This window comes from Kryptolebias marmoratus, linkage group LG4 (genome assembly GCF_001649575.2).
Source record: "Kryptolebias marmoratus isolate JLee-2015 linkage group LG4, ASM164957v2, whole genome shotgun sequence".
Lineage (NCBI taxonomy): Eukaryota > Metazoa > Chordata > Actinopteri > Cyprinodontiformes > Rivulidae > Kryptolebias > Kryptolebias marmoratus.
This window is the reverse complement of record NC_051433.1, coordinates 20,447,406-20,475,374: the sequence shown is the minus strand read 5'-3', so window position 1 is coordinate 20,475,374 and position 27,969 is coordinate 20,447,406. Positions and strand designations below refer to the sequence as shown.

The window sequence follows — 27,969 nt, the reverse complement described above, 5'->3', positions numbered from 1 at the left end:
CAGGTCCTTCTTTTCATGAAAGAGGCAGAGGCAGGGTTTCATATAAATAGCAGTATAAATTATTTTATTTACACAAACTTGTTACAAAACAAATATACTATACAATCTTTTCTTTAAATATTAATTCTAACCTATGTTTTGTTCATGAATTACATAGCAGCCAATACATAAGTCCAGCTGAAAATGATTCTGATAATGTATACAGGAAAAAAAAAGAAATCTATACACGCTTTTACATATTATGAATGGTGGATTTGTTTGTTTTCCTTCCCAAACATTAGTTGTATTCTCCTTCGCATTCACATTCTAAGTCTACGGTGGAATAAAAACATCCTAACAATGTTTTTGTGAACAGGAAACGGTTGATCTCAGTTGAATGTTGAGAGCAAACAAAAAACTTTACAAATTTCAGTAAATCAGAGGGTTTAAACCACAGAACCTACATCTTGTCTGAAGGAAAACTTTAAAAAATAAAATTAAAAAATAATTGTTTCATACTGAATAGATGACGAGCTCAGGTTTTACCTACATTTAGGGTTCACAGGCAGATATTAGAACCAAAACGCCTAAATACTTTGAAACATTCAAGTAAAAAGGTAAAAACAACCCAAAGAACACTGTCCTCAAAACAGTCAGGGTGAGACAAATTCAGGCACTTCCTTAATTTGATATTTCGTTTAAAAGCTGCTGAACTCATTCTTTAAAAGCTGTGATTCAAATTACTGGTTTGGCAACGATGATGCGAGCAGGCGCACTGTTCCAAGTTGCAATCCTTGCAATGATTGCTGATTCCCTTCAACCTTTAGAGGAGGGAGAGGGGAAGAAAAAAAAAGTGTTTTAATTATGAAATGTGTTTAAGGTCTACACAGCGATGACTCAAAAGTCCATAGGAACTGTTCGAATGGGCACAGCTTCAGGCCGTAACGAAATTACAGACTAACTGGGTCACGAGTCGCTATTATGCACGTTGATTCATAGGCAACGTAAAATTATCTTGTTAAAAGCACATGTGATTCAGACCTTGTTGAGCGAATAAAGGTTTCCTCTCTCATACAGACACATGCTACAGTGGCAACACTTCTCCCCGTCCACCTTAAAGGATCTGAGTACACGATTCATGAGATGCTTCGGCTCCTACATGTATTGCATTGTATAAACTTGGCAGTGAACCACTTCAAATAGTCGCGTTCTTTGAAGTTTCTTACCCCTTTTTTTTCATTTTTATTTTTTTAGTAAATAAATAATCTTCAAAATTGTACCAAAAGATTTCGGCGTGTATGAAAAAGGCCTGTGCAAAAATACATACTTTACTATGTACAATTTGTTAACAAAATATGTATCCTCAAACAGGGAGAACTTCAATACTTGTCTGATACGTAGGCTACACGAACAAAAGGTGAATTAAAGATTCTTCCCTTAAATAAAATAATTAAAAAAAAAAACAGTTTCCTCTACTTTTCCAACGCTGTTTGACATCAGTAGGGGGTTCCGTAAATCAACAAGTTTTGTCGAGAAAAAAAAAAAAGCGACGACTTCACATATCCCGTGAAGCCATCGCCATGAATCCCGCGCCATAAAGCTCACCCGGAACATCCTAAAAAGACGGCCGTGTTTAAGACTTCGCTCCGATAAAAAGGAATACAGATCCTGGCTACCGCGACACAAAACCTCCCAACAGCACTCCTATGACGGCGCCGCGCCGCGACATCCAACGATTTGTGGTAGTGGTTACACGCAGGAAGGACAATCAGATCCCACAGAAGACAAGCGACGTGCAAGTTTGTTCCAGTTAAGACGTACCATACCTGATTTTGTATTTAAGGAGGGGGGGTGGGGGGTAAAAGATAAAACATTACAATTCACATCGGCCCACACGCGGTGTAAAGTAGTTCAATTGTGGCTAAAATGATACAGCTTGCAAAGATTTTCCTCATGAAGCAGAGGAAAAACTCTCTCCGTTTCCATAAAAAAGAAGTAGTTGGCAAAGATGTGGCTTGCTTTGTGAGCAGCTAAGCAGTGCCTAAGGAGAAAGTATTTAGTGCTGTTCACAGTTGGGGGGGGGGGGTCCTACTTGTGGCTATCGTTTTTGCACGATGAAAGGATTCAGGGACCAACAGGACCAGGCCATCTCTCTGACAAAAACAACAACAAAAAAAGATTCAATCGGATGGGCACATCAGGTGTCCTTTTCACATTTTAAAAGCACAACCATCTTCAACTACAAAGAGCCTTTGTAATACAGTGTAAAAAGATCATAAGAAATCAGAAAAAGGTAACACTTGCATAATTATTCTGGATACTCGAACCAGATTATCCCAATGGGCTTGTCTCGGGCGACTGTGTGGAACCCGAGGTTACGGGATGTGATCGGAGTCAGACTTAACAAGGAGCGAGATAAGGTGATTGTGTTGTTCAAGGTGTTTGCAATTCTCAGTTTCGCTCCTCGTCCTGCTCTCCTCGCAAGGCGTCTGAGATCAGGTGATGGGGGGGTGGGTGGCGTTAAATTAGAAACTCCAGCAGAATCCGACGTGAGGAAAAGGACAAAAACAAAAAAGAAAAACAACACCTGAACACACACAATTGCACACTCATACGCAGAAGAGACCGGCTTGTTGTCTCCCGAGTTGTTCTGCATCTTGACGGCTCGTGTCAGCCCTTAAACCTGAAGCGCGGGACGACGGGACCCGCCGCTGTAGAAACAGTTTCTTTCACCTCCAACCAGATGGGAAGACCTCTTAGAAAACGGGGACGAGTGGGGCTTTATTGGCTTGCTCGTTTCACCCCGCCCGCGACTCCATTCTGTGCCTCTACACACAAGCGCACATAACACACACACACACACACAGACACATGGCTTTGGGAGAAATAGTAAGGACCACATTTACTTCACTGGGCAGTCCAGATCATCTCCACCCTGAGGATTGTGGGAAGCTGAGAGTAATGTGTATTTAATTTCAGAAGGCCTCATGCAGTCCAGAACAGCTTGCAGTCTGCTCCGGACTTTTCTCTGTCCGCCTGCCCAGTTCAAACGCAGAAGCGGGAAGTTGCTGTCAGGGACGAGCTTTTGGCTGCAAAGGAAAGAAAAACAAGAAAAAATCTGTTCAAATTATTAATGAAAAAAAAAAACAAAAACAAAAACAAATGATAACTAGTAACTAGCCTGAAGACAACAGCTGTAAAACTGTTATTGAACATTTAAGGATGCAAAGATTCATTTTATGGCTTCCTACATGTAAACTTGGTGTAAAATTCAAAAGACTTAACAGACAAAAATGTATAAATATTTGTGTTTGTAGGAAAACTTGTGGTTTAAATATTTAGAGTTAAAAACATTAAACTAGAGTTACTAACATGACTATAATATTTTTAAGTCCCCATAAAACTAAACCTAATTTTAAATAAAATGTATGGCACATCTGTATCTGTCCAAACAATCCTCAAGATGTGAAGAATAACATTTGTTTTGGCAAACTACATTTATGTAGGAAAAGGTTTTGGGTGCATGTCTGTTTAGTTTTCACAACAACTTTCTGAAGATGAGATGCTTTGGAAAAATCTGACAATTTGAGACAATTAAACAAAAGAAAAGCAAAAGTGAATACTGTATGTTGCTGGTTGAACTGCTTCGATTTCAAGATGCAGATTTGCATTTAATCCCTCCATCAGTAGTCAAGCAGATAAACGCAGAGAAAGGCACATTTAGAAAACGTCAAGTTAAGCAAACCTTAGCGTTAATGAAACAAGTACTAGCTTTAGAAACCAAAAACACTCAACCTGATGTAAATGGGAGTTGTTAGGTAGACCTGGCGCGCCTGGAAGGCTCCTCCCATGCTTCCCATGAATGTTGTTGATGGCAGGCGACTTGGCCACTTTGGGTCTACCTGGTCCAGTTCCACCTGCTCCCCCTGCTGCTCCTCCGAGCCCTCCGCCCCCGCCGACGTTGTTGATGCCGCTGGAAGCGGAGGAGCTTTTGCGCTTCTTGCCCTCCAGGCGTCCGTCTGAGGAGTGGTGGCTAAAGCTGGCGTGGTGGTCGGATGAGGACTGGTGGTGAACAAAAGGCCCCAGAGAAAGAGTTGAGTCACTGCTGTTCATCACCACACTCATACGCTTTATGGACTCTGCGGGGCTGCCCGAGGGGGGGCCTCGAGCCGGTGGCCCCGAGGAGCCGCCCGCTGAACTTCCAGAAGGCTCGGCCTTGAGACTGAGCGAGTTGGTCCGCACATTGGGGCCACAGTTAAGCCCCACGCTATGAACTCCACTGTGAGAGAAGGATAATGAAGATGACAGTCCTAATGAGCTGTGGTGGTACGTGCTCCCTGAGCTGCCAACATTTGCACAGTTCTTCTTGAACGAGGAAGAGGAGGAGAAATTGGCATTAGAAGAGGAGGATTCAGAGGAGGCATGAGATGAAGAAAGGATAGAGCTGTTCTTCCTCTTTTTACCCGAGCTAAAGCTAGTGGTGCTACTGTTTGCTCCAGTGCTTCCTCCACTGGCAGAGTTGGGGATGATGGGGGTGGAGGAGCCGGAGGACGTCTCCTTGGGCCTGAAGGATGAGGAGGACTTGGTGGTGCTGCTGCTGCTGGAGGAACGGGACTTAAGCGTCCGGCCTGAGGCAAGGGAAGGAGCTGAAGAAGAAGAAGAAGATGAGGACAAGTGGGCTGAAGGCATCTGCGGCGACGAAGACACTTGTCGGGCCTGCGTGGTACCATAGGCCGGGTGCTCAGCCCCACCCTGTAGGGAGCTGTGAGCATTTAAGGTGGTCCCATAGGAGAGTGCTGACTTGCCCTCATAAGGAGTTTGGGGCAAGGTGGCAGGGGGGCCCAGGAAGCCTGAAGAGGGAGTGCTACCATGGGAATTTGTGCTTGTCCTATGGGTAGGTGCAACAGAAAAGGAGTTCTCCAAGGCCAAGGGAATTTTCCTACAAACAGATAAAAAGAAGATTTTTAAAAAGCAGTCCCTCAAACAAACAAAACAGTGCTGCCTTTTGTTCTTTTCATCATATAAGACCTATAAAGAGCTTCTTATAATTCATTTTCTTGCTGTTTAATCAGTGTAAACAGGAGGAAATGGACAGACATACTTCCACATCTGGGAGTTGACATGCTTTTCCATCATCGTGGTAAGGGCACATCGCACTCTGTCCCATCGCCTGTCAAAGGAGTAAAAGCCTCTCCCGAATAGTCGACTTCCAAAGGTACAGTACTGGGAAGAGAAGAAACGCTTGAATCAGAAAAAAAAAAAAAAAAACTTCACACCTGTCATAGCTGTTAAAAAGTTGTGCACAACTTAAGACACGTACAGCTGCCGGTCGTGGGTGATAACCTGAATAGAGACAGTCCAGTTTTTCTGCATTATCTTCACGCTCCTCATTCTCTCCCTCATCGCTGGAGGGTCTGGAAAAACCATCGTGGGTAGCCTGGGCATGGTGCAGCGACTCGTGGACAACTGCAGGATCTCCAGAGGAACCTCCTGCGTGACTGCTGTTTACTCTGATGGACATAAAGTTTGGGGGATAACTGAAGCATGTTAACTGTTTCGCAGAAATTAAAATAAATTTAAAAAAAAAAAGGTTAGTCAGGATGGCGTAACGACACCCAAGCAGAGCAAAAGGAAATGTCTGAGCAGAGAAATGTGGCACGGTACTAACCGAGGAAGACCAGGACTGTGAAATTTGGGCTTTCCAAGCGGCAAAGGCTTCGTGGTATCTGGGGCTGGTCCGTTGCCATGAGCCACCTGGTGGGCATCGTGGCCAGGGGCGAGCTGGGGGGAGGGGTGTGGGTCCCTGAGAGGGGCATTTTGCTGGGAATGGGATTGGTTGAGATCTCGATCTCGGTCTCTAGCTCGGTTCTTGTGTTCTGCCAGCAAAATGTCAAAGCGCTTCCTTCGTCCTGGCACTGCCCTCCGATGGCTTAAGGAATGTGTCTGTGGGAGCGCCGAAAAGTGACGAGTTAACGTTTGATCAAGAAATCTGTACATAAAAGATTCAGTAGTAATGTGATCTGTGTTACTGAGCAGCACAAAACAAAAACGCCCCTGGGAAAAAAGGCTACGAATATTCTTCTGATTTTTTATAAAACTTGTTTATCATATTGCTCCACAGATATTAAAGGATAATTACACTTATTAATATTATTAAAGTTGTTGAGCAAGTTGCATTACTGAGTTTTCTTCTATAAGTTGATATTATAGTATTATTAATTGCAGGATTATCGAATTCTTCCCCTTTTTAATAATATTAAGAAGGACAAGTATTTCACTCAGTCACATATCCACTTCCTCACCAACCATCAATCTTCTGCATTGTAGGAGCTGCATAATTTCTTGGCTGTCAAAAGTACCTAAATGCATTATTTGTGGCCCAGTGCATGTTTGGGATTCTTATTGTGAAGAGCTTTAAAAGGCAGCGTCTGAGCTCCTCTGCTGCAATTGATGCTTTCAGGAAACTAAAGACAAAATGTCTGACCGGTTTAGAGATAAACAGATTAATCAGTTCGATATTGGCCAGTTTTTAAAAAAAGGAAACGGGCCACGTCTGCGCATATAAGTAGGAAAATGAGATGCAGCAGCAGCTGCTACAACCAGCTCGGTTTAGCCCACAGTTTAGGTTTTTAAGCAAGAATGCTTTTCCATATATATTTTTAACTGTACAAGTCTGTATAAGGGTTGTTAAACATTCATTTATTTAAGTTAAGCAATTACAGTCATATTTTGTTAAATTTAATAATACATACTGGTCAAAAATAACAAAAAAAAATGATGATGTGTATTTGTAATCAGCTGCCCTGATTTCTAAAGATCAGCATCAGTCAGAGAAAAACTCATATCAGTGAACTTCTAGCTCAGGACAAGCACAGAGCAGTCTGTTGTTGTTGTTTTGGTGGTTCTGCCAAATGAATACACACTCCTCACCCTTCTACACAGGACTCATGTTCCTGCACATGTGTTGTTAGCAACAAGCTGAGCATACAAAATAAATAATTCCAAAGAGCACATCAGGTTAAATTTTAACCTTTTTTTTTTGGCATCAGCTGTAACGTAGCAATAAGCTGACAGTCTAACTCTCTTTCTGCATGTTATACATTCAGGGCAAAAGCCTTCTTTCTGCAGCTCAGTGTAAAAACAAAAAAATAGAACTACGTTTCAGACTTGCTGCCACTCAGAGGCTAAAAAGTCCCAGATGTACTTTTATTGCCTTCTGCTTGTGTCTGAGATGCTGCGTTTGTTGGGTGATCAAAAAGCTTCTTTAATACTGCAGTAATAAAATATGATTTTATCTGCATTTTAAATTTAAAATGGTAAAAGTGCCGTTTCATCCCTAACGTGTAGCTAACACGGCTCAGGTGCAAAGCAGAGGGGTTACCTTGCATGTTAGGGATCTTGTGCAGGGTTTCCGAGCTGCAGCATCCATAACGCCACAGTGAATGTCTGGGTTGAACTCACGTTCTGCAGGCACAGGGAAGGAGAGAGGATGAAGAACACGTCTTATTTAGAAAATGTATCATCTTTTGGGTCAGTTTCTTAAAAGCTCATTTAATAAATAGTAGATAAAAACATACAAAAAAAATCATCTGACACAACAAAAGTGCTGTCAACAGAAAGAGAAACCGGTTTGTCTGACCTGACACTTTCTTGTTACAATGGCGTCTGCTACTGGCACTGCTGCTGCTGTCCTGCTTCTTGTCCGTGAGGAGGCTCTTGCCATCAGGAATCTGACCTGAGGCCAGTAATGGAGGCTTTGGTATGGAGGGACAGTTAAGGCCTGGTTTAAGGACTGATGATGATGATGACGATGAGGAGGTTGCGATGGTGGCAGTGTTGAAGCTCACAGTGGTGTTAGAGGATGTGGAGGAGGAGGATGAGGTGGTGGCGGGGGCAGATGGAGTCTGCACCAGCTTAGCTGACGAGTCCACCTTCAGATGCATCTTCTCCACCTTAACAGCAGGGGTGAGGCTGGAAGAGAAGGTTACAGAGATGAAGACGGCAGCAAGGAGCAAGCTGAGAGTTAGAAACACTGATCCAGTGAGAAGCACATGGTATGAGACAGATGTGGACGCATGGAGAGGGCTGATCAGACAAAACAGCAACCTGATCATTTATCACACAAACATACAGGCAGAAGACTTTTCTTCTAAACACAGTTTCAGGTTGTAACAAAGAGACCTGATGATTGGAATTGATAAATGCATTAAATCTAAAACAACAACAGGTAAATGCAAAATTCAGGCCAGATTGTTTAGCCGGTCAGAGCTCCGAACTTTTTTAATTATTACCACCGCACCAGAACACCGGCATCAGATTAGTCATCTTAAAACAACTTCACTGCAATGCTGACAAAACGATTCAGCAATAAACAGAATCTTTTCCAAACTTGTATTAATTTAAATGGTACAACAATGTGAAAGAGTGCTTTAAATAAGTAATTCCTTAATATCAAATCATTTGTTTGTAACAAAACACAAGTTCAGTTTTTCTGAATGTATCTGGACTTTTGTTGTTGTTGTTTTTTTTGTTTTTACCTCAAATGAAAATAAATGTTACACGTGAATGTAGTGAATAATAATCTTCTATAAAGTAGGACAGGATGCTCTGAAATGACTGATTCCTGCTTTTTAAGCGTTGCTGGTTGATGCATGTTGAGCGAGTCCGTTCCCCTGTAGTTGGTACATCACACGCGCGCTGGACTTTACAAGCATTTTCCCTTTAAAGTCTGCAGCCCAGTTAGTAAACTACCATATTTTCTGGACTTAAAAGCCTTCAATTTTCTCAAAAAATGTCAGTGCGCCTTATAATCCGGAGTGCCTTATATATGTAAGAAGTCATAATGTTTTAATACGACTCTGGTAAGCTACAAAGTCGCATCACCTGCAGCATTAAGGCTCAGTTATAGTCGCGCAGGGCTCCGTGTACGCGGCGTTTATACTTGACGCTTACGTCGGTGCAGTATTCTCCGAAAAGACAGGGGGCTCTTTTGTTTCGCTTAATGCGCCTTATAGTGCGGAAAATACTGCAGTTTGACCTGCAGAGATTGGGCAGGAACAATACCAAAACAATGCCTGGTATTTTTGTTTTTGCATTATTTACATTAAATGTGTCTTTGAAGGAGATTTAGCTCTTTGCCCGTTTCAAACTGAGAACTCCTCCTGATCCCACATCACGTCTTTATCAAAATTTCCTGACTATAATGGAAAGGGAGGCTATGAATGATTTTTTGCAAATTGAATTAAAAGTTCAAAGGTCAAATAAAGCGCATGTGAGTCATCATGTGAGGAGACAACCTGTGTTCACCTGGAGTTATGATGATTGCTTTCATCAACTGTTCTGCTTCCTCCTGGCCTTTCACAAGATATATAATAAAAAAAAACATTTGAACTGATGTGCCTAGATGTAAAATCTACTTACTGTCCATCCAAAACTGGTCACAAATGTAGCTTGCAGCCTTGAACTCTAATTCGTTACATATCATCATAAAACACAGGCTTAGCGACATCTAATGTTGCAGAGATTTAAGAATGAAACTTACGTTTTGTCTGGCTGGGCCCCCCTGAAAGGAGCGAGGGGTGGTCTTCGCTGAATGCCTTGCAGCTTGTCTTTGGCTGATTTGGGGAATTTTGGATTGGAGGAGGTCGATGACGAAGACGATAAGCTGGAGCCGGCAGTGGACGGTCGGTTAAGGATGCCTCCACTCGTCACTCCAGCCACGGTCCCCGAGCCGAGTCCGGACCCAAGCCCACTGCCGGCACTTCGGTTTCTGCTCGACACAGAGAAGGGCAACGTGGAGACAGGCTTGCTGGTCGAACTGTGTCTTCTCTCTGTGGTGACAGCATAAAACAGGCCAGGCTGGCGTTACAACACGGGAGCTGACAGAATCAAATATTGTTAACAGGCTGGACTATATGCGATTATGTTGCAATAGATCAAAAGAGAAGAAGAAGACAAACTGGGAAATTTATATCTTTTCCTGACAGTACTGAACAGGTTACCTCAACAACAAAAAGAAGCAGCATTAGTGATTCATGCCTGTGCAGCCAGAAATAGAAGCAGCCAACAGGTCGAAAGCTTTATTTCCTGCCTGAGCGTCTTACAGCAGCTGCTGTGCAGCCTTTTATCAGTCTGCACAGCAGAAGAAAAGGTTACGACGATACCTTGTTATTGAAGACGAGACAAAAATAGAAGAAAGGAAAACATGCACATCACAGTATGCCTGCATTAAACCTCAACGTGTTCAGATAAAGGGATTTCCAAAATGAACAGACACAGACATGGAGTGCACATCATAACAGTAATTACTAAATTCTAAGAGGCAACCACAGAAACACTGACTTAAAATAAGTTTTTTTGTACGTTTTGTTTTAGAAGTAAAAAACCAAAGACCCTGTGTTTAAAAACAAAAAGTAAATCAGCATCTACACTGGTAGAATTGCCAGTCTTGAAGTAATTACCTGCAACAACAAACGCAGTAAGACAACAACTACGATGGCATTTTCTTTTAGACTGAAAAGCCACTCGCGTTTAATCTCCCAATCGTCGGCAGCTTCGCGACAAACACATAAAGGCTCCCGTGTTCATGCAGACAGACACGCCCATGCCGCTGTGATAACGCACACGGAGATAAAGAGACAGAGGTGTACGGTAACGAGTTCAGGAGGAAAAAAGGTCACCGAGCAACGAACGTGACCCCTGTGTTGTCAATCTTTTCATTCATAATGAAACCATCGAGGGATGAAGAGATGAAAAAAATAAATTTGATTAAATGAGACTGAAAGAAGACACACCATCAGGAAGAAGAAACAACCAGCGACCATATAATGACGAGAAAATGTTTTTAGGAATGATTCGATAGTGTAGCTATGAATGGTGCTGTTAGCCAAAGCTTTCCCGTCAGGTCATCAATAACATGCTTGTTGTTGACAGTAACAGTTGAGTCAAAAACGACACTCCTGATTTCTCTTAGGAGTCTTGGCCTCAAAAAATATACCCTTTCGTCATCCAAGCACCTTCTCTCTATACAACCGTTTGCCCCACACTCTAAGATACTTTCCTGCCCACTGCGGTGCCTTTTTTTGTTTCCACTGCCATCTTCTCCCACCCGTTGTGCCTTGTCCTGCCCCGGTTCCAGCCAACAGCAGGCCCAACTTGTATCTAAATCCCCTGGCGTGACTCACTTCTCGGCTCACAAAACACTAAAAGTTAAAAAACGAAAGCGAACAGCTGCTGTTAGAGAACTACAACAGAAGTTGGGACATTTGTAAGGAGTGGGAGGGACGGGCGAGACAAAAAAACAAAACAAAAAAAAGTAGCTTTCCCATCTCTTTTCACACCATCAAACAGTTAGACTGGTAGTTAGAAAATTACACATGAGCCCAACGCTCAAACCAAAGCATTGTCTCGTGTTGCTGCAACAACCTTTACAAAACAATAAGCTTGTTTATAATAAAATAATAATAAGGTGGACCTATTTTATGAATTCAAGGTAACCTAAACCATGTTTCTGTATGGCTGCTTGACTGGAACTGTAGGGAGAAAAGTCTCGGTTCGGCAAGTTCATACAGTAAATTAATGCATGAAACCGAACATAAGCTTGAAAAGATTCTGTGGTGAGTGTCACCCCTGCTGGGATCAGCCTCAGCCGAGAAGCACAAACACCTAACGGAAGACAGATGGGCTCGAAAAGGCAAGCTAACATCTTAGTGAGACGATCTCGATAGTACCGAGATCAGTGCTTCTGCCCCTGTTGTTAAAGCCGCATGGGGTCTTCCCGTAATGACATCAGAGAGAAAAACATGGAGTAAATCACAGCGAGAGACCAGCTAATCTTTATGGCCATGTATGGTAGCAAGGCCGCACAGTTGCGCTTTGATTTATCACTCTGGTTTGCAGCCGGAACAATTATTAAAACTGAAAATTCAGCTGAAACCACTAACAATTTAAAGCATGTGTATAAATATATAGATAAATGTATAGCAAGCTTTAGATTCAGCTTCTCAAATGTAAGGAAATTGTTTTTCAGCTTTTCTTTTTACTGCAGATGGAAAATTTTGGGGTTTTTACACTGCCAGAATGAGAAACTCAAAATTGGTGCTGCTAAATATTCAGTTTATACAATACAAAATGTTATCAAGATAATAAAATTGGAATGGCACATATCTGATAACGCGTTACAGTCAATATGATCAAATCATGAATCATCACGGTACAGCTGAAACAAATGATGATAAAAACACTGGCATTACTGTAAAACCACCACCGCTCATTATGGGATTCCTCCTCTCTATGAATCCAATTTTGAGCCAGTGTAACAACATCACCATGATCAAGCTGTCATCACCTGCTGTGTTGTTGTCAGTACCATTTTTCTTTACTGGCAGGGTATAGCCCTCTGGTGCTCATCTCCACATCTCAATTAAAACGCCCCTGGCAGGTCTGAAAACTCATCTAGATGCTCCAGCACATAAGTAATAATCTCGATTCTAAACAAGCGATGCTGTTTACCGATGTGGGAGGAGAGACCAGTGGAGTTTTATTGACACGGTCGCAAAGACAATTCCTCCTGCAGCAACGCACAGCTACAGTTACATCCCCCTCTTGTGGCTGACCTTGACAAGTGTAACTGCTGTCACATTTAGGGGGGGGCTGTAAGAAGCATCTCGTTACACCTACAAAGACTGAAACACTACACAGTCAGCATTAAGTAAATGTAGCTAATCAAAAGGACGGTGCAGGAGTCTAAACGTCTTTTTCCACAGAACTGAGTTCAGGGCTGAAACGACATCTTATTTGTCCAATCGGCTGTGGGATTTGTGAACTTGGTGTGAACACTGTTGGGTTTAACGAGATCAACAGTTATGCAATCAGTATATTCACAGGTTTTTTCATTTTGCCTGGCATGGTAAGTCGCAGATGCAACTTAAGTATCAAGAGGTGGGAATTCATGCACTGAAACACATTTGTGCACATCCCAGCCATAATCTACCAACACAGGCCAAAAAAAACCATGAACCACTAGACGGATTTTAATAAAATGCTTAGAAAGTAATCCCTGGATGCAGATATTGAGCTCAGATTTTGTGTGGCAGTAGCTGAGAGTCGCCCCCCAAGATCCTTGTTTGGCATGCAAGGCAAAACGTAAAATATACAGTCCTTCGAGGAATGCTATTTTCATTTCATATTTGTTAGAAGCCAGAATTGTCAAATAGAAAAAAACCTGATCAATCGGGCAGTCATGTCTGCAGAAAAAAAAGCAACTGGGGTGCAAAGGAAGATAAAAGGAATACCAGTACATAAAAATATAACCACAAGCAAGCACTGAAGTGGCATGGTGGTTGTAAAAATGAAAACAATTAAGTATTACGGTCATATGAGCCCCATATTACAATCCACATCAATTTCTCTCTACTGAGTTATCCATAACAATAATAACTGACCCAGAGCTACAACTTATTATTATTATTTTATTTTAAACTGTGTGCTAGTATCTGCTTCAGACAGCAGCAGCAAATCCTTTTTAGAAAACACCTCTTAGATCTTAAATATACTTTCAGCATTTACAACATGTTCCATGTGAAGTGTATTAAATGACTATATGACAACGAATCCTTGTCAGAACATCCTCTGCTATGCTTCAACTCTTGGTTTTAAAATCAAAAACACAATTTCAAAATGAGCATAAACCCCTTTAACAGAAGAACTGCTAGCGTCACCACTAATATGCTGAACACCTGCTGTTTTGAACAACTTTGAGCCAGTCTTTAACAGCTGCGGTTGTTTCTTTGCGATCTGATAGGCTGTAATTGTCATTTTAGCCTCTTCCCGTACTGATTAGAAACAATTACAAGAAAACAAAACTCATCAGGCAGCGATCATGAGTGAAACTTACCGTAGTGTGCTTGGAAGGCTTGTGGCTTGACGACATGACCACAGTGGCTGCACATCACCAGGTAGAATTCGTCCTGTGCGGGACACTGACCAAATATGGGCATGTCTGTAAACAATGGAGGAGTCAAGCTGAGAGGGGACACGACTTAAGGAGCAGAAAATAAAATGGACCTGCTTTGGCCCAGTTAGACTCCGCCAACTGTGAATAAACCACCACTTTAAATCTAATTTGAAACAACCATCATTTGATGTAACAACACTGTGATTATACAAAATAGGTGCGTTTCAACTTAATGGATGTTTTTTTGTTATTTACATGAATACATTAAGAACAGCAAACCAGAAGAAAACTGCTAGAAGCAATTTTTATAGGCTTGTTGAAAAATCACACACATTGTTTTCTTTGACATATTTTAAAAATTAGGAACTCAATGAGGATGACCTAACAGGCAAAGTCTACATGTGGGAGGTTTGCATGTAGTTGGTTGTGATCTGCAAACACAGATCAGCTACAGGTCCCTGTTTACAAGGAGAACAGTGGCAGGAAATACAGAAAAACTGCTAAATACCAACAAAAGGTTACCAGCTGTCAACTCAGTGTCTTAGTTATACCAAATTTGAAACACTACCCAAAAATCAGCTCATGCTTCGCACTTTTAAAGTGTAACTAAGTAAGAGAGGCACATTAATGACAAGGCACATGAACAAGATGTCTACAGCGCAGGCATCTCCATCCATTAACCACACCTCATGCTTCATAAGCAAGTCGGAGGCAAAACAGAGAAAGTGGTGTTCCTCGGCAGACTGTGTTGAAAATTTATCCTGAGAATCAGAAACCACCTAATTAAGGAGGCTAATTAAGAGATTGCCTGGGGCTTGGTGGCGAGATGAGCAGAAGAGAGGATACGAGAGGAGAGGAGTGGAGCTCCTCTCCTGTCAAGGGTTCTCCAAACATCACTGGCCAAGTCTGAAAGCGATGAGGGCCATTAAGCAAAGACCATATAAAAGGATCAACCTGCTGGGTTCCCTCTTGGAGAGGTCAGCGGCTGCTCTGTGAGGAAGAATTGACAGAGCTGATGCTACTTTATATTTCAATTGGCTGAAGCATCTTTGCCAAGTGTTTCCTTCAACAGCAGTGAAGTAAAAAGCCTCATTTTGCAGCATTTGGTGTCGGCCACTGGAAAAACCTTGACTTTTTTTGAACAAAGGCAAAGATTTTTTTAGTTCTTCACGAGCAATTTGATTATTGTGCTTTGTTTGTTAAAACCTTTCTTAAAATCTATTTAAGAACCAGTCAGAAAGTGAGGAAGGCTAACAGACCGACCACTTTTCCGTTTTGAAATAATAAAGTCAAAAACAAGCAAACCCATTCACGGCTTACTGATGCTGTGTGATTAGACTTGTTCTACAAACAAGCTGCCGGACCACATTGTCAAATATGGATAAACTAATGCCACACCGTCAAAATCAATTTTGGACGTCAATTTTATTTTCTATTGCAAGAAGAAGGTGAAGAGGCCGGAGAAAAGGAAGTCACGGAGAAGAAGAAAGAAGAGGCTAAACAACGCAGCCGAGCTTGAAAACGAGCACAAACGGGAGACAACGAAACCGAACAAAGAGCAGAGAAGCAGGCCGAGGCCGAGGCGACACACAGAGGGAGCGAGACACGGGGAGAGGCTGTGAGCATTAGACGGAGGGGGAAAACAATGAGAGTCTAGTTAATTTCAGCATCCTCATCCATGGCAGTGATGGATGATCTAGGTGGGATCGTAGCAGCTCTAACTGCCTCTGAGCAGCACACATGCTGGCTCAGTCTGACCCGTGGCTGACAGTGGCGCTTCGTTTCCCCGCTTCACAAACTGTGACACAGCCACTCTCAAATTTATAAAAATGCAGAACAGACTGGTGGATTCATAAATTATCAATTGGCACTTATTTTTACAACATGTGTGCTGCGTTAATTATCTGAGCGCGCGTGTGTGGCAGAATGGCAGCTACGCCACAGGAGGAATCTGGTCGTGAGTCATCGTGGAGAGGTGTAGTCATCCACTTGTGGTGCCCCTACTACATGCATACACAACACACACACACACACACAGAGTTTCTACGAAACACAAACTTCTGGCATGAGCAGCATGTGTTCATCAGGCCCATGACACAAACAACAGTCACCGACAGACGCTGCTACATGATAAAGACACGCTGCAAGCTAGCTGCATGTCAAGTGATCTAGGAACGCTGAATTTTGAAATGACCGATCTGCGCGTCAGCGCCCCTCTGAAAATTCTCTCCTCGACATTAAGCCTCGCACGGTGTCAAACAACATTTCAACTTGATAAAAATAAAATCTAGGACGCAGTGTTGTGTGAATCTTCTCTGCTTAAATGCTGCGTTGTAACGTCCGCTTTGACGTGCTGCTTTTGGAGCTTTCAGAAACTGGCCTAAGATTGTAATGGTCTCAGTCCGTAACTAACCCTTTTCAACAGTTTGTGAAAAGGCTGCACACATAATAGTGACATAACTTGGGAACAACACTCCTGTAACCAAAAAAAGGACGTTATCTTTTCTAATAGCGTTTCCCCCCCAACTTGATAGAAATATCAGACAGATAAACGCTTCATATCTAGTGCTAGAACAAACATGATTTGACAAGATGGGTAAAAATGTGTTTGAAGCAAGAAATCTGACAAATTTGGTGGTATTTAAGCACACCAAAATGATAGTTTAGTAGTTCGTTTCAGGTGATGATTTTAGTAGCTGACTTTTCTTAACTAGTGCATGTATATTTTGGAACAGAGTAAAAGATTCTTTAAACAGATCTCAAACCACAGGATGCCCCTTAATCTTGCCGTCCTAGTTGCAGCACAGACGATTCCATTAGACTAAAGTCACAATGTGACTCTCCTCGTTTGTGTGTCTTTGAACAAGAGAAACTCCTGTCAGTGAAGTTATTTACAGTAGCTTTGGATGTGTTGCTCAAGTTTGTAAAATGCCAGAACTTTTCAGGTAACCACTTTTAAGAAAGTCGCCACATTCACTTCCTGTTGTTGTGTTACAGCCATTAAATAGTCTTTTTCCCAAAGGTTCTAAGCCAGGTTTGACATGTCTCCTTGCTGCTTTGTGTGATTCATGAAAGGCCCAAAGCGGCATGGGGAGTCGAAGCTAACCCAGTGCTGTTCAGGTGGTATCTCACTCCGCTGCGCCTGTTGGGAGACCAGTTGGGGACTCAAAATTGCGAAAAAATTATGTACATTTTCTGTTGCAGTCTCACTAAATTCTGAGCGTCTGCGACCAAGCGACCAACAAGCCGTGTAGTTGAATTTTGAGCAGCCAGTTTTTGAAAATCAGGGCCTATTTTTGTGCACACAGCTTGCAAAATGGTGCTGCGTGCCTCTGCGACTCACACCAGGAAGTTAAGAACCTGGCAGAAGGTGCAAGACATTCTGGAGACTCCTTCATGAATGCTAGTCGCAGCCCAGTGAGATACCGCCGTTACGATCATGCCTCTGAGGAATTTATTGCTGTTACAGTATAGTCGTCAATATTCTCGATCACCAAAACACTTCAAGCTGGGTTTGAGATGCTTTCTTGCCGTCTTATGTGATTTTTTTGAAAGGGCCGAGTCACTTCTGAGTCAGCCTCCGAGTTGCCAAGCAAGGTAGTGACAGAGCTGTAACGATCGATACACAAAAGTGTAAGCCAATGTAGCGACTCGATGGTGTGATGTAGTGATGACAGACCGTCTGCGCGTTTATCTGCAGAGACGACTGGAAGATGTTCGACGCATTTAATGCTCAGCCTTTCACATCCACGCCACTGAGCTAAACTCAATGCCACCCTTGGTCCTGTGATGCGGACTTTATTTACAAAAGCTTACACTGTTGCGGGACTTAGCAGCCTAGATTGGTGAATTATGAACAGCCAGAAGCGGCTTAAAGAGCGGCACATCTTTGCAGCTGAATCAGACAGCTGTTTTAGGGCAAACAACACATTTTCGTAAAAGAAGCAACACATCAAATTGGAAGTTTGGACCACCATATTATCATCACTTGGGTTAGTCGTAATTTTCTCTGTACCCACTTTTTCCTCATCAAATTTTAGGTCTAATACGTTTGTGAGCCTAAAAAATTAAGCATAAATGTTGATTCTAAGTGAAATAATATGCCCGTTTTGTTACAGCGAGCTTGCTATACATTGATGCTTATTCTACACACAGGCAAGTAAACAGGAGAAAGTAGCTAACAGTCGCAAAACAAACTGCTCAATAACATCACTCTCACGCTTACTCTGCTTCTCACATTTTGGATTTTACCCCTAATGCCACAGAATGTCTTAGACATACTAACTGTGAGCTAAACCCTAAAACATTTCAATTTTAAAAATTAAATAAGGAATAAACCAAGATCATAGCTATTAGCAGGAACATAAACATTGCTTCCAGCATCTTTTAGAATAATCTGATTTACATGTTTACCCCTTTGATGAATTCAAAACTCTGAATATATTAGGCATTATATACTTGGGAAGTGTTTGTAACAAAAACTACTTTTTTTCCCTCATTGTTTGTGGTTATTCAGCCACAAGTCTGAAAAGTCTTTACTGTAACCATATATATATTAATGCCTATGACAAACAATAGACTTTTATGTTTCTATTGCGTTATAGAGCTTTAATTTGCCTTGTAACAAGCCTCAGGTATGCGTTTAATTGAGGAAAGGCAAGTGAAACGTATATTTTTGCATATAAAATGGCAGAAATGTAGATGTTAAACCACTAAATTCATTAAAATAACCAAAAACAATAAACGATGCTCGTGTCTGGGCCTGAACTCAACTGCTGAGTCCTACTTATTGTTCTTGTGGACAGATGTAATTGTGAAATACAACACAAATAGACATTTCGTTTTGCCTAAAACAGCCGGTTGCTCGGTGAGTTGTTTATGCGCATGATCTACGGTACATTCTCACCGGCCGACGCATATATAAAGTGTTTTGAGTCGGTGTCTGTGTGTGAGCAAACCCTCAGAACCAAAATACACCTTTGGCCCTAGAGCGAAAGAAAAACACTCACCTTCTCTGCACAAACGCATGGCTTCTCGATTTTTCCCCAAGTCTTTGAAACTTTCCTCCGATTCAGCACCTGAAAACGAGGCGATCCGACACAGGGACAGATAAATAGTTGCACTTGCTTGCCTGACCGTGCTGTTGCTACCAGTAGCGTTTCTTCATACCCAACCAAAAACTGCATGCAATCGGCAAAAAAAAAAAAAAAAGAAAAAAGGGAAAGGACTAGCAACTGTGGCCCTCTCCCTCGCTTTCTCGCACACATTCGGGACGCTGGGGAACTCACCGTCGTGTACGTGGAGTTTGGCGGCGTCGACCCAGCTGCTCCAAGGCTGTCCCGGCATTATTTCAGGACTAGGCAACGATCTCCGCTCCGCAACAGTCGCCATTGCTGTGGAGCCTTCTCCCCGCTGGATCTGCTGCTGCTTCAGCTGCTGCCTGGCCGCTCGGCGCTGCTCCCCCCTGACGTCATCCTCGGCCCTTTCCGACATTCTTTCCGCTACAAGGTAACAACAGAGAGAGTCAAGCTCTGCTCGGCTCGGGATAGGAGAACTTTTTTTTTTTTTTTTTTTTCACCGAATGGCTCTTAAAGACCCGTGACATTATTTTATCTCTTCGCACACGCCCTATTAAAAAATAAAAAAAAATAAAAAATAAACACGGTGTATCCATTTGATATGCAAAGCAAGCCGCTTGTAGCTAACACTACTGGCAGTCCAAGGTCTCTAGGTGACAAACTAGTTAGCGTTATCACTTATTTGTCACACTTGACTCATACATGCCTTCATATACGGGCTATGGTTCTCTCAATGTATATAAAGCTGACTGTGGCTGTGCCATAAAGACAAGGCTAATAATGCCATATAGGCTCATTATCAATGTAACTCTAGTCACATTAAGTGTAAACAGTAACATTGTGGTGGGCATGTTAAATCAGCATTCACACTATTTGTTTCCTTTTTTTATTTATTTTTTTCCAATCTAACTACTCCTGCATACTTAAAGCTTTTTACCCATCCATATTTCAAAACACTGGGCACATTTAAGAGATGGGTGCTATTGCTTTGTTCTTATAACTTTTATAATTTTGAAAATATTTAACTTTGTTGATAAACATTTTCCCCATAGAAATGCATTAAAATCTTGTTCTCTGACATTTACTTCCTCAGTTTCCTTCATGCTTGCTTTATGCTACTTTCAGCATGGTTTTTTGATACATTTAGCTTTTAGCTAGCATTTTGCTAAATATGATCTTCTACTTTTGACTACTGCTCTGATGCTTTTAGCTTCTAGCTAGTGCTTTTCTACTTTTAGCCAGCATGTTGCTATTTCTAGCGTCTAGCTAGCCTTTTGCTACTTTTAGCTAACGTTCTGCTTTTTAGTTTTTAGCTAGCCTTTTAACACTTTTGGCTCTTAGCATTGTTTTGCAACCTTTAGTTAGCATTTTGCTGCTTTTGTCTTTTAGCTATTAATTTGCTTCTTTTATCTTTTAGCTAGTGTTTTGGTTTTTTAGCTTTGAGCTAGTGTTCTGCTTTTAGCTTTAACGTCAGTTATAGATTATTCACCACCTGATATTCACTGCATTATCACAAATAATGCAATTTATTTATTATTATCAGTAGTACTTTTTTTTTTTACTAGTAGTAGTGTTCTGGTTATTTTCTACTTTTGCCACCTCGTACCCATGGGTGTCATTTTGTACTTGTGTACTTACCGTTGTACAGCCCTGTATTTCTGTGTCCTTGTCTAGGGTTAAAACTAGGGGTCAGAGGTTAAGTGTGGTTTGGAAGTCAAAGCTAAGATTAGGGGTTAGAGGACAGGGTTATGGATTTGGCAATTATTAAACAAAAGGTAATAATAATAATACTACAGTATAATAAATCATCAACATTATGGCAGCTGCCAAACTGAGTGCAAAGAGGCAGTGAGTAGTGATCAAAACTGCAAAAGTACAGTGGTAAAAGTGCAAAGTAGCCCACAGAATGATTATTATTATTGTAATGTTGGAGAGTGCAGTAAGAATGTGGTAAGTAGATTTAAGTGTAGGTTGTGAAAAAAAATCACCACGTCGGTTACACATCCACTTGCAGATTTGTGGAAATGTGTGCCTAACAAGTTAATGTATTTTTCAAACATGGGATCAGAAATAAATTTAAAAAATATATCTTTTGAGCAGTTACTGTTTTTTGCTCCAAGCATTAATAAACCGTATGTGTTAGCCTGAAAGTTGGACTTGTAATGTGAGTAAAAATAGATTAAAAAATTATTTAATTTCCTTTTATGCTTCCTTTTTGTTGTAAATGATGGCAAGTGTAAAATGAATACTTTCTTTTTTTGTGATTTTCTCAGAATACAAATAAAGAGAAAACTTCGGCTATACAACTTCTGTGTGTGTACAGCAATGACATACTGTAGCTGCAACATTGAAGTCAATTGTTTATGAAAAAAAATATTTCTTGTTTTTTTTTTCACTATTGAAAAATAAAACTCAAAGTATAAACCTTATTAGAATGCACAGGATAAAAATTTTACAACAAGATTTACAAATAGTGGAGGCACGGTGGAGCAGTGGTTAGAGCTGTCGCCTCACAGCAGGAAAGCTGCAGGTTCACAACCTGACTGGGGCCTTTCTGGGTGGAGTTTACACGTTCGCCTCTGTGCACGCGGGAGTTTTCCTCCCACAGACTCAAAAACATGCATGTTCGGTTAATTGGTAACTTTAAATCGTCACTAGGTGAGAGTGTGAATGGTTGTCTGTCTAGTTTTGTCTCCGTGTCCCTGTGGTGGACTAGCGACCTGTCCAGGGTGTCGCCCGGTGACCGCTGGAGACAGGCACCAGCTCCCAGTGACCCTAAATGGAAAAAGCATGTAAAGAAGTGGATAGTTTAGTAAGAGGCGGCTGTGGCTCAAATGTACAGTGATGGTCTTCCACTTAGACATGTCTCACATCGCCCCCAACATGCTTATTGTTGTATGTTCACTAGTAAATCAGTTTAGGTAAAAGCACCTTCTTACATAATGCACAGACAGCACTGTAAAGTACAGTTGTCACATTTTGCAGGATACTAAATGCTCTCTTTGCAAACCAAAAGGAACATGAGATATGCTGATGGATACGCAAACTTACCAAGGGGGTCAGAGCTGTGCTGTCAAAAAAAATATTACAACCCAGTTTCCAAAAGTGCCGAGAATCTGTGAAGACGTAATTACAAACCAAATGCACAGATTAGAAGATATATTATGCGAAATATTGACATAAAACAGTACCAGTGCAGCCCAACAAATTTTGAAATATTTCAAATTGAACTGAGAAGACAAATTACAGCAGTTGTAAAAGCCAAAAAAAAAAATAAATCAACTTTTTAAATTTCCATAGAAGATGTTTTTTATTGGTAAACATGTCTGGACTGCAAGCAACCCGATCTTAGCATTGGGAGTCTTCATCACTTTATCACTATAAGAACGTAGTTTTGCTACCAAATTGCTCAGTTTAGCAATATTGTCTCTTAGAAAAACTACAGCAGCCTATATATGAATCTCCAAAACAGATTTTTCATTCATAACAAATAATGACTTCAGACTCAATCTTCTGAAAGACTCAAACACTCTGACATGATTTTAGTGTCTTAACTGGTGAATAATTTTTCCCAAAGGCAACCGAACTTTTTGATTTGCATTTCCATGCTTACAATGCTAATGACTTCATTCTACAGGAAACATTAGGACTTAAATGATGGATAACTTTTTGCATTTGTGGTACTTACTGTATTTCCTGAACACAGGCATGACCAGCTTTTTTTTTTTTTAATCACTGCAATGATGTTTGACGTAGTAGTGGCACAGAAAGGACACAAATCTTGTGTAAACAATAACAGATGTACTAAAGTACAGCAGCTCCAAGTACAGATGTGTGTTTTCTCACAGTGAGCCTTGCATCAGGGCACAACGGCACTCACCTCAAATCAGTGAAGATAAAGAAAGGAAATCTGAACTCTTTGTCTCTAAAATGTGCTCTTAGATTTATAATTCATGCAGATGGATATGCCGTTTGCGTGCACAAATGGACTGTCCGTGACTTGTGTTTCGTATTTCACGTCCACAGATTTGCAAACCGTGTGCACGGATTTGCAAATGACATTTCTACAGGCTGCAAGACAGACATTAATGTTTCACCCACACGTGAGGGTTTTCCTTTCAGAGGTTAGCGTTGGTTTCACATAACTGTTCGGTATCTGCTCAGCTCACTTCTGTTAGGTATTAAATTGTATTTGAAATAGGGAGCTACCGTCAATAAAAAAAAAAACCACAAAAATGAGTAAAAGCTGCACCATACTGTATTACAAAAGGGGAAACTATAACACTTGAATGGATTCACGACTGACTTGAAACTTCTTTTAAATTCTCTGTAAAAGAATTTAATAAAAAATGAAGCTAACTCCGGTTTTATTCTCAATAAAGTCAACTCAGAGCTCATTAGACGGAGCAAAACATACAAACAAAAGATCCCTTTGACCAAGTCTCTAGGAGAGAGAGGGGAAAAAAATCTGGTTAACTTCATTTTCACTTTCTAAATGAGATACTTCTGATCCACCACAGTTACACACATACCACCGAAATCGATGTACAGGAAAATGACAATCATATACTGTTATGTTTGAGGAAATCTTCTGTAAAGAGAGAGCCGATTATTATACAGATGTAAGTATTAATCTAACTTAAAGACAAAAATGTCTCGTTTAATCCCTCCTATTTCTGATAAAAAGACGCAGTGCTTACCTCCACCCTTTGAAAGTTTCAAAAACCAACCATCAGTCACTTTGACACGTTAAGAAACTCATCTACTCAGTTTTTCTGAGTACTATTCTATTAAATGTAACATAAGTAGAGTGGGTGCTCTCTTTTGGCACATTCCCTCAACAGTCTTAAGTAAAACATACCTTATTCCTGTATTACTAGTTTCAAGTGCACAGCTCAGAAACTCGTTCGAAGCTACAGGAGAGCACTAAAAAGGTAGATATCCAGAATTAAAATCTCAACCTAACAATGGTACTAGTGTCTATCAGCTGAAAGGTAACTAATCATTTCCTCAGAGCTAATTTACTGCATTAAAAGCACACACTTTGGCCACAAATTGATTGACTGTATCCAACTGACAGAAAACATATGAACACTCCCAAAGCCAGGTGCATTGTTCACAATATGAGGAATTGTGTGTTTTAGATTAAAGTCAGCACAGTGATCAGTGTTGGAACTGTTAAAATGATGAAACGATCACAGACACACGTTTAACATCAGATCTAACTCACAAACTGGGTGCAATCTTTGGTGCCAGGACTGGACCCAAGTAATATGCAGAGTAATTAGTTTGGCTTTCACGTTTATACTTTAAAATGATCATTTGTGTTATTCAGTATCTGTATAAATGAGCTTCCATGTTGTACAATACAAACAGTTTACTCATAATCCATCTTAAAACAGATTTCGTGAAGTAAAAAGCGACTTTATATGAGTGAGAAAATAAACGTTTTGTGACATTTCTACCATATCTGAATAATGCTTTCAAATAAACCCTCTTTTGTTTTCTTTTTTTGGAAAAGAAATCAGTGTGCACAATGTATCAAGTCAGTGCTAAATAGTTTCTCTGTTATAAAAGGTCATTTTTAGGTTCATTATTGAGCATATTACAGCAGAAACCATGTTTTAAAAGGTTCTTTGGATTAGATTACAAACAGCTTCTGTAATAACTCTAACCCAGACTCTTTCTACAGACATTTTCAAGATAGAAAATATGTCTTTGGTAGGTTAGAGCCTCTAAATTGAGTTGACAAAATAAAAAAAAGAAAAAGAGAAATTCTACAATACTATCTTGTTAAGCGTGTACGCTTCTCCTGGTGATTTTTATTTAAAACTGAACTGTACAGGAAAAAAAATCTACAGACTAAAACAAACAAAAGAGATAACAAAAACTCAGCCTTGATGAGTAATTTTATCACAGCATAAATGCTATTCTCTGCTAGACAGCTGACATGGATTGCATTGTATTTATATTCCCCCAAAAATGCAATAACTACAAAATTCTACATTTTGAAAACGACTTCAAAAACAATAACCTTCAAATAGAGAAATGTTATTATTTCTAATTATGCCACTTGAAAAATTAAACAGGTGGTGCATGAATCACAAAATGATTTAATACATTTTAAGAAAGCAAAGGCTTCATAACATCACTGAACACAAATTGTTGCGTCCATAAATGCAGGTTAAACTTCCTACGTGAACTTAAAAATGCAGACACAAGATTCAAATACACCATAACCCTTTTCAGGAGTTATCTTCATTAAGGTTTACTGCAAAGTAAAAAAGTCTTCTGTAGTCTTACGAATCAAAATAAGAACGTGTTTATTGAAACCACTGATTTCAGATTTGATGTTTAAGGGGAGTGAGCTGCTCTGTGAGATGTTCAGGGAAGCTGAACTGTAAAAGAACTAATATATGCAATGTTTGAACAAACGTAGGATTATGTTGCTGTTTTGTTTTTAAAAGAACGGTCGAACATCGAACTACATTATGTTAGTATTACAACTGAGGAGGTCTGAAGTGACAGAGCCTGAGGGCTCAAATGGTATGTTTGCGGTCCAAACATGATACTCACTGAAAAGCTCTGCTACATTACGCAACAGAATATAAAACAATTCTTCTTTCAGCTGCTCCCTTCTTTAGGGGTCGACACAGCAAGCGAACGCACATGAAAGATCTGGCAATTGTTTCACGTCTTCCTGCCGCAACCTGGGCTCGAACCTGCGGCCTCAGGATTACAAAACCACCGGGCTACAGCAGCCCCTTCATAAAATACATAACAATGTTGTCACAAATACCTGAGCAGCTGTAATCCAATGTCAAGCAAGAATGGAAAAGCATTTAGCTTGTGAAACTGCAACAAAAGGTTTTTTTTTTCTTTCTTTCTTTTTTTCTAATGCTTAAGAAGTTTAAAAGAAAAAAAATTAAACATGCTTCATCCCATCTTTTTTTTAATCTTTAGGTAAATGACACCTTTAAACACCTGGATGCACTGCGTAATAAAAAGCTGTCAGATCTTACCTCAGCAAAATAAGAAACAAGAACTTATTTTAAACTCGTTCAGCCGATCCTCATCAGTTTGGGCAGCACGCACACTGGAGAGGGTGTCTGCAGACACACACACACACACACACACACAAACCAACACAGAGAAATCACATAAGAGTACAATATTAAATCAGAGCTGGACATTCATTGTTGCTTGGGCCAACTACACTTTATGTTTGGGCAGAAAGGTAATGGTTTTTAATTGGGCAAATAAATAAAAAAAAACAAATGTGACATGTTTATTTATTTATTTTGATTGAAACTTAGTTATTGTCAGTCTAACAGACTATGTTTGACGCCGTAAAATTTACAATTCCAAACACACTAAAACGAAAGAACATTTGAAACTAGTTTAAAATGTAGTTTTATATATAAACAGGTTAGTCCGAGTTCCTGATAACAAGCCTATATAATAAAATTTAATTACTGTAACTAGACAATAACTTAAAAAAAATAACCTGATGAGACACCAGAACAGGAAATGTCCAACAAAGAAATAGAGAATAGGTTGGAAAAGTTGTGTCTTAGCTACAATAAGCAGAATGACACAATGTACTGTCGTTTTGAAGATTCTTCAAACAAACAGACGTGTAACTTTAAATAAAACGCAGTTACTAATTTGTTTGGCGGCCTATCTGTTAAAGGATGATAACTGAGTTTATCGTATCGTAGCCTTAATGTAAATAAATTGCTCATGGATGAAAAAGTTAATTCCACAAAAGCATAAACTGTGCTAAAGTAATTCTCCAGCATAATAGGTGAATGTGTCAGCACTTACAAAATATGTTTTATCACAACTTTAATACTGTACAGGAATCAAACTAAGGAGCCAAATTAAATAGGTCAACTTAAGTAGCATAACTTGAAAATTATTTCTTTAAAGTACAAATTTAATAAAAAATAGGGCGAATAAAAACTGTATAAACTAGCGAAAGAACTAATTTATGCAATTCTAGATAAAAGACATTTTTATTCAGTAGTTAGTAAAATTAGACAAATCAACACCTGGCTCTTATTTTGACATAAAGTGAAATACATTTTTGTGAAGTTTCCTTTTAACTTTGTTTAGGTTGTACAAAGTTTCTTTTCTCAAACAAAGTTTTCACACCTCAAATACTCCAGTGCAGATGCATTGAGTTTACAGTTAAAAATCCAGCTTTGTTTTGAATTATTCTGGCTACCCTGAAACTACAGCTGCACAAGAATAAAGCTGAACAATTAGACTTGATAGAGTATGTACTAAAAAAAGCCTACATTAGCTCGATTAAGGCTTAAATTGCACTGTTATTTGCGTTTGCTGTGTCAATCTCACAAGTTCCAAAATTAGACACATTTTCCGAAATAAAATATTCCGTCAGTACAGTCAGGTACAACAGAAAACTCTTGACAGCAAGCGGACACCTACGCAATTAGCTAACGTGCTCCATTGCAACTTCTGCCTCTAAGTGTATTTTTTAGGCAGAATTGGCTTTTAAATGATAAAAAAAACACATGGTGGTCGACATTAATTATAAGTTCAATATTTAAAAATATATATACATACATTACGTCTATAAGGAGTTGAGTTCTAAAAACAAGCTCCACTCAGTGTGGCTCTGTGACTGGTACGTTCACTACATAACAGTGGAGGCTAGCTGATTAGCCTGTTAGCATGAGGGAGGAAGCTGAAGCCTGACAACACAGCAGAAGAAGAAGTCAGTCATTAACGGCCGCCGCGGAGCGACACCAGCTCCCCTCTTACCGTGGCCCTGAGTGCTGTAGGTCCAACTGGGACACCAGGCCTAGACACAGCAACTACACGCACAGGGTGGATGAGACACGGGACGGTGAGAGAGAAACAAATGCAGGATTCAGCCTGTAAGGAGGTCTTCACCTGGCGCTTCCATGTCTGTTTACCAGACTGCATTCT

At 40.4% G+C, this 27,969-nt stretch overlaps 1 protein-coding gene across 3 annotated transcripts; it reads right to left on the bottom strand.

Moving 5' to 3' along the window:
- Window positions 1-36: 36 nt before the first annotated feature.
- On the bottom strand, window positions 37-27,969 carry LOC108244089 (ataxin-7). Of its 3 annotated transcripts, XM_037975174.1 has the most exons (14): window positions 27,802-27,969; window positions 26,034-26,120; window positions 22,063-22,127; window positions 19,222-19,434; window positions 18,943-19,011; window positions 13,874-13,978; window positions 9,521-9,809; window positions 7,619-7,950; window positions 7,361-7,443; window positions 5,648-5,922; window positions 5,300-5,489; window positions 5,081-5,202; window positions 3,775-4,918; window positions 37-3,068 (listed from the first exon to the last, which is right to left on the bottom strand). In XM_037975174.1, exons 4-14 carry the CDS (start codon window positions 19,424-19,426, stop codon window positions 3,051-3,053), a joined length of 2,832 nt encoding a protein of 943 aa, XP_037831102.1. In that variant the 5' UTR covers window positions 19,427-19,434; window positions 22,063-22,127; window positions 26,034-26,120; window positions 27,802-27,969; the 3' UTR covers window positions 37-3,050. The 3 variants fall into 3 exon arrangements, with proteins under 3 accessions (XP_037831102.1, XP_017285465.1, XP_037831103.1); XM_017429976.3 differs by lacking the exon at window positions 22,063-22,127; XM_037975175.1 differs by lacking the exons at window positions 26,034-26,120; window positions 27,802-27,969 and having other exon boundaries at window positions 22,063-25,965.

What these genes read in the sequence shown, in the direction of transcription:
- LOC108244089 (XM_037975174.1), bottom strand. Translation starts at nt 19,426, where the DNA reads ATGTCGGAAAGGGCCGAGGATGACGTCAGGGGGGAGCAGCGCCGAGCG. An exon ending in GGGGCCCAGCCAGACAAAAC is followed by an intron (nt 7,951 to 9,520) that starts GTAAGTTTCATT and finishes CTTCTCTTCCAG; the next exon opens with CCTCACCCCTGCTGTTAAGG. An exon ending in GTCAACTCCCAGATGTGGAA is followed by an intron (nt 4,919 to 5,080) that starts GTATGTCTGTCC and finishes ATCTGTTTGTAG; the next exon opens with GAAAATTCCCTTGGCCTTGG.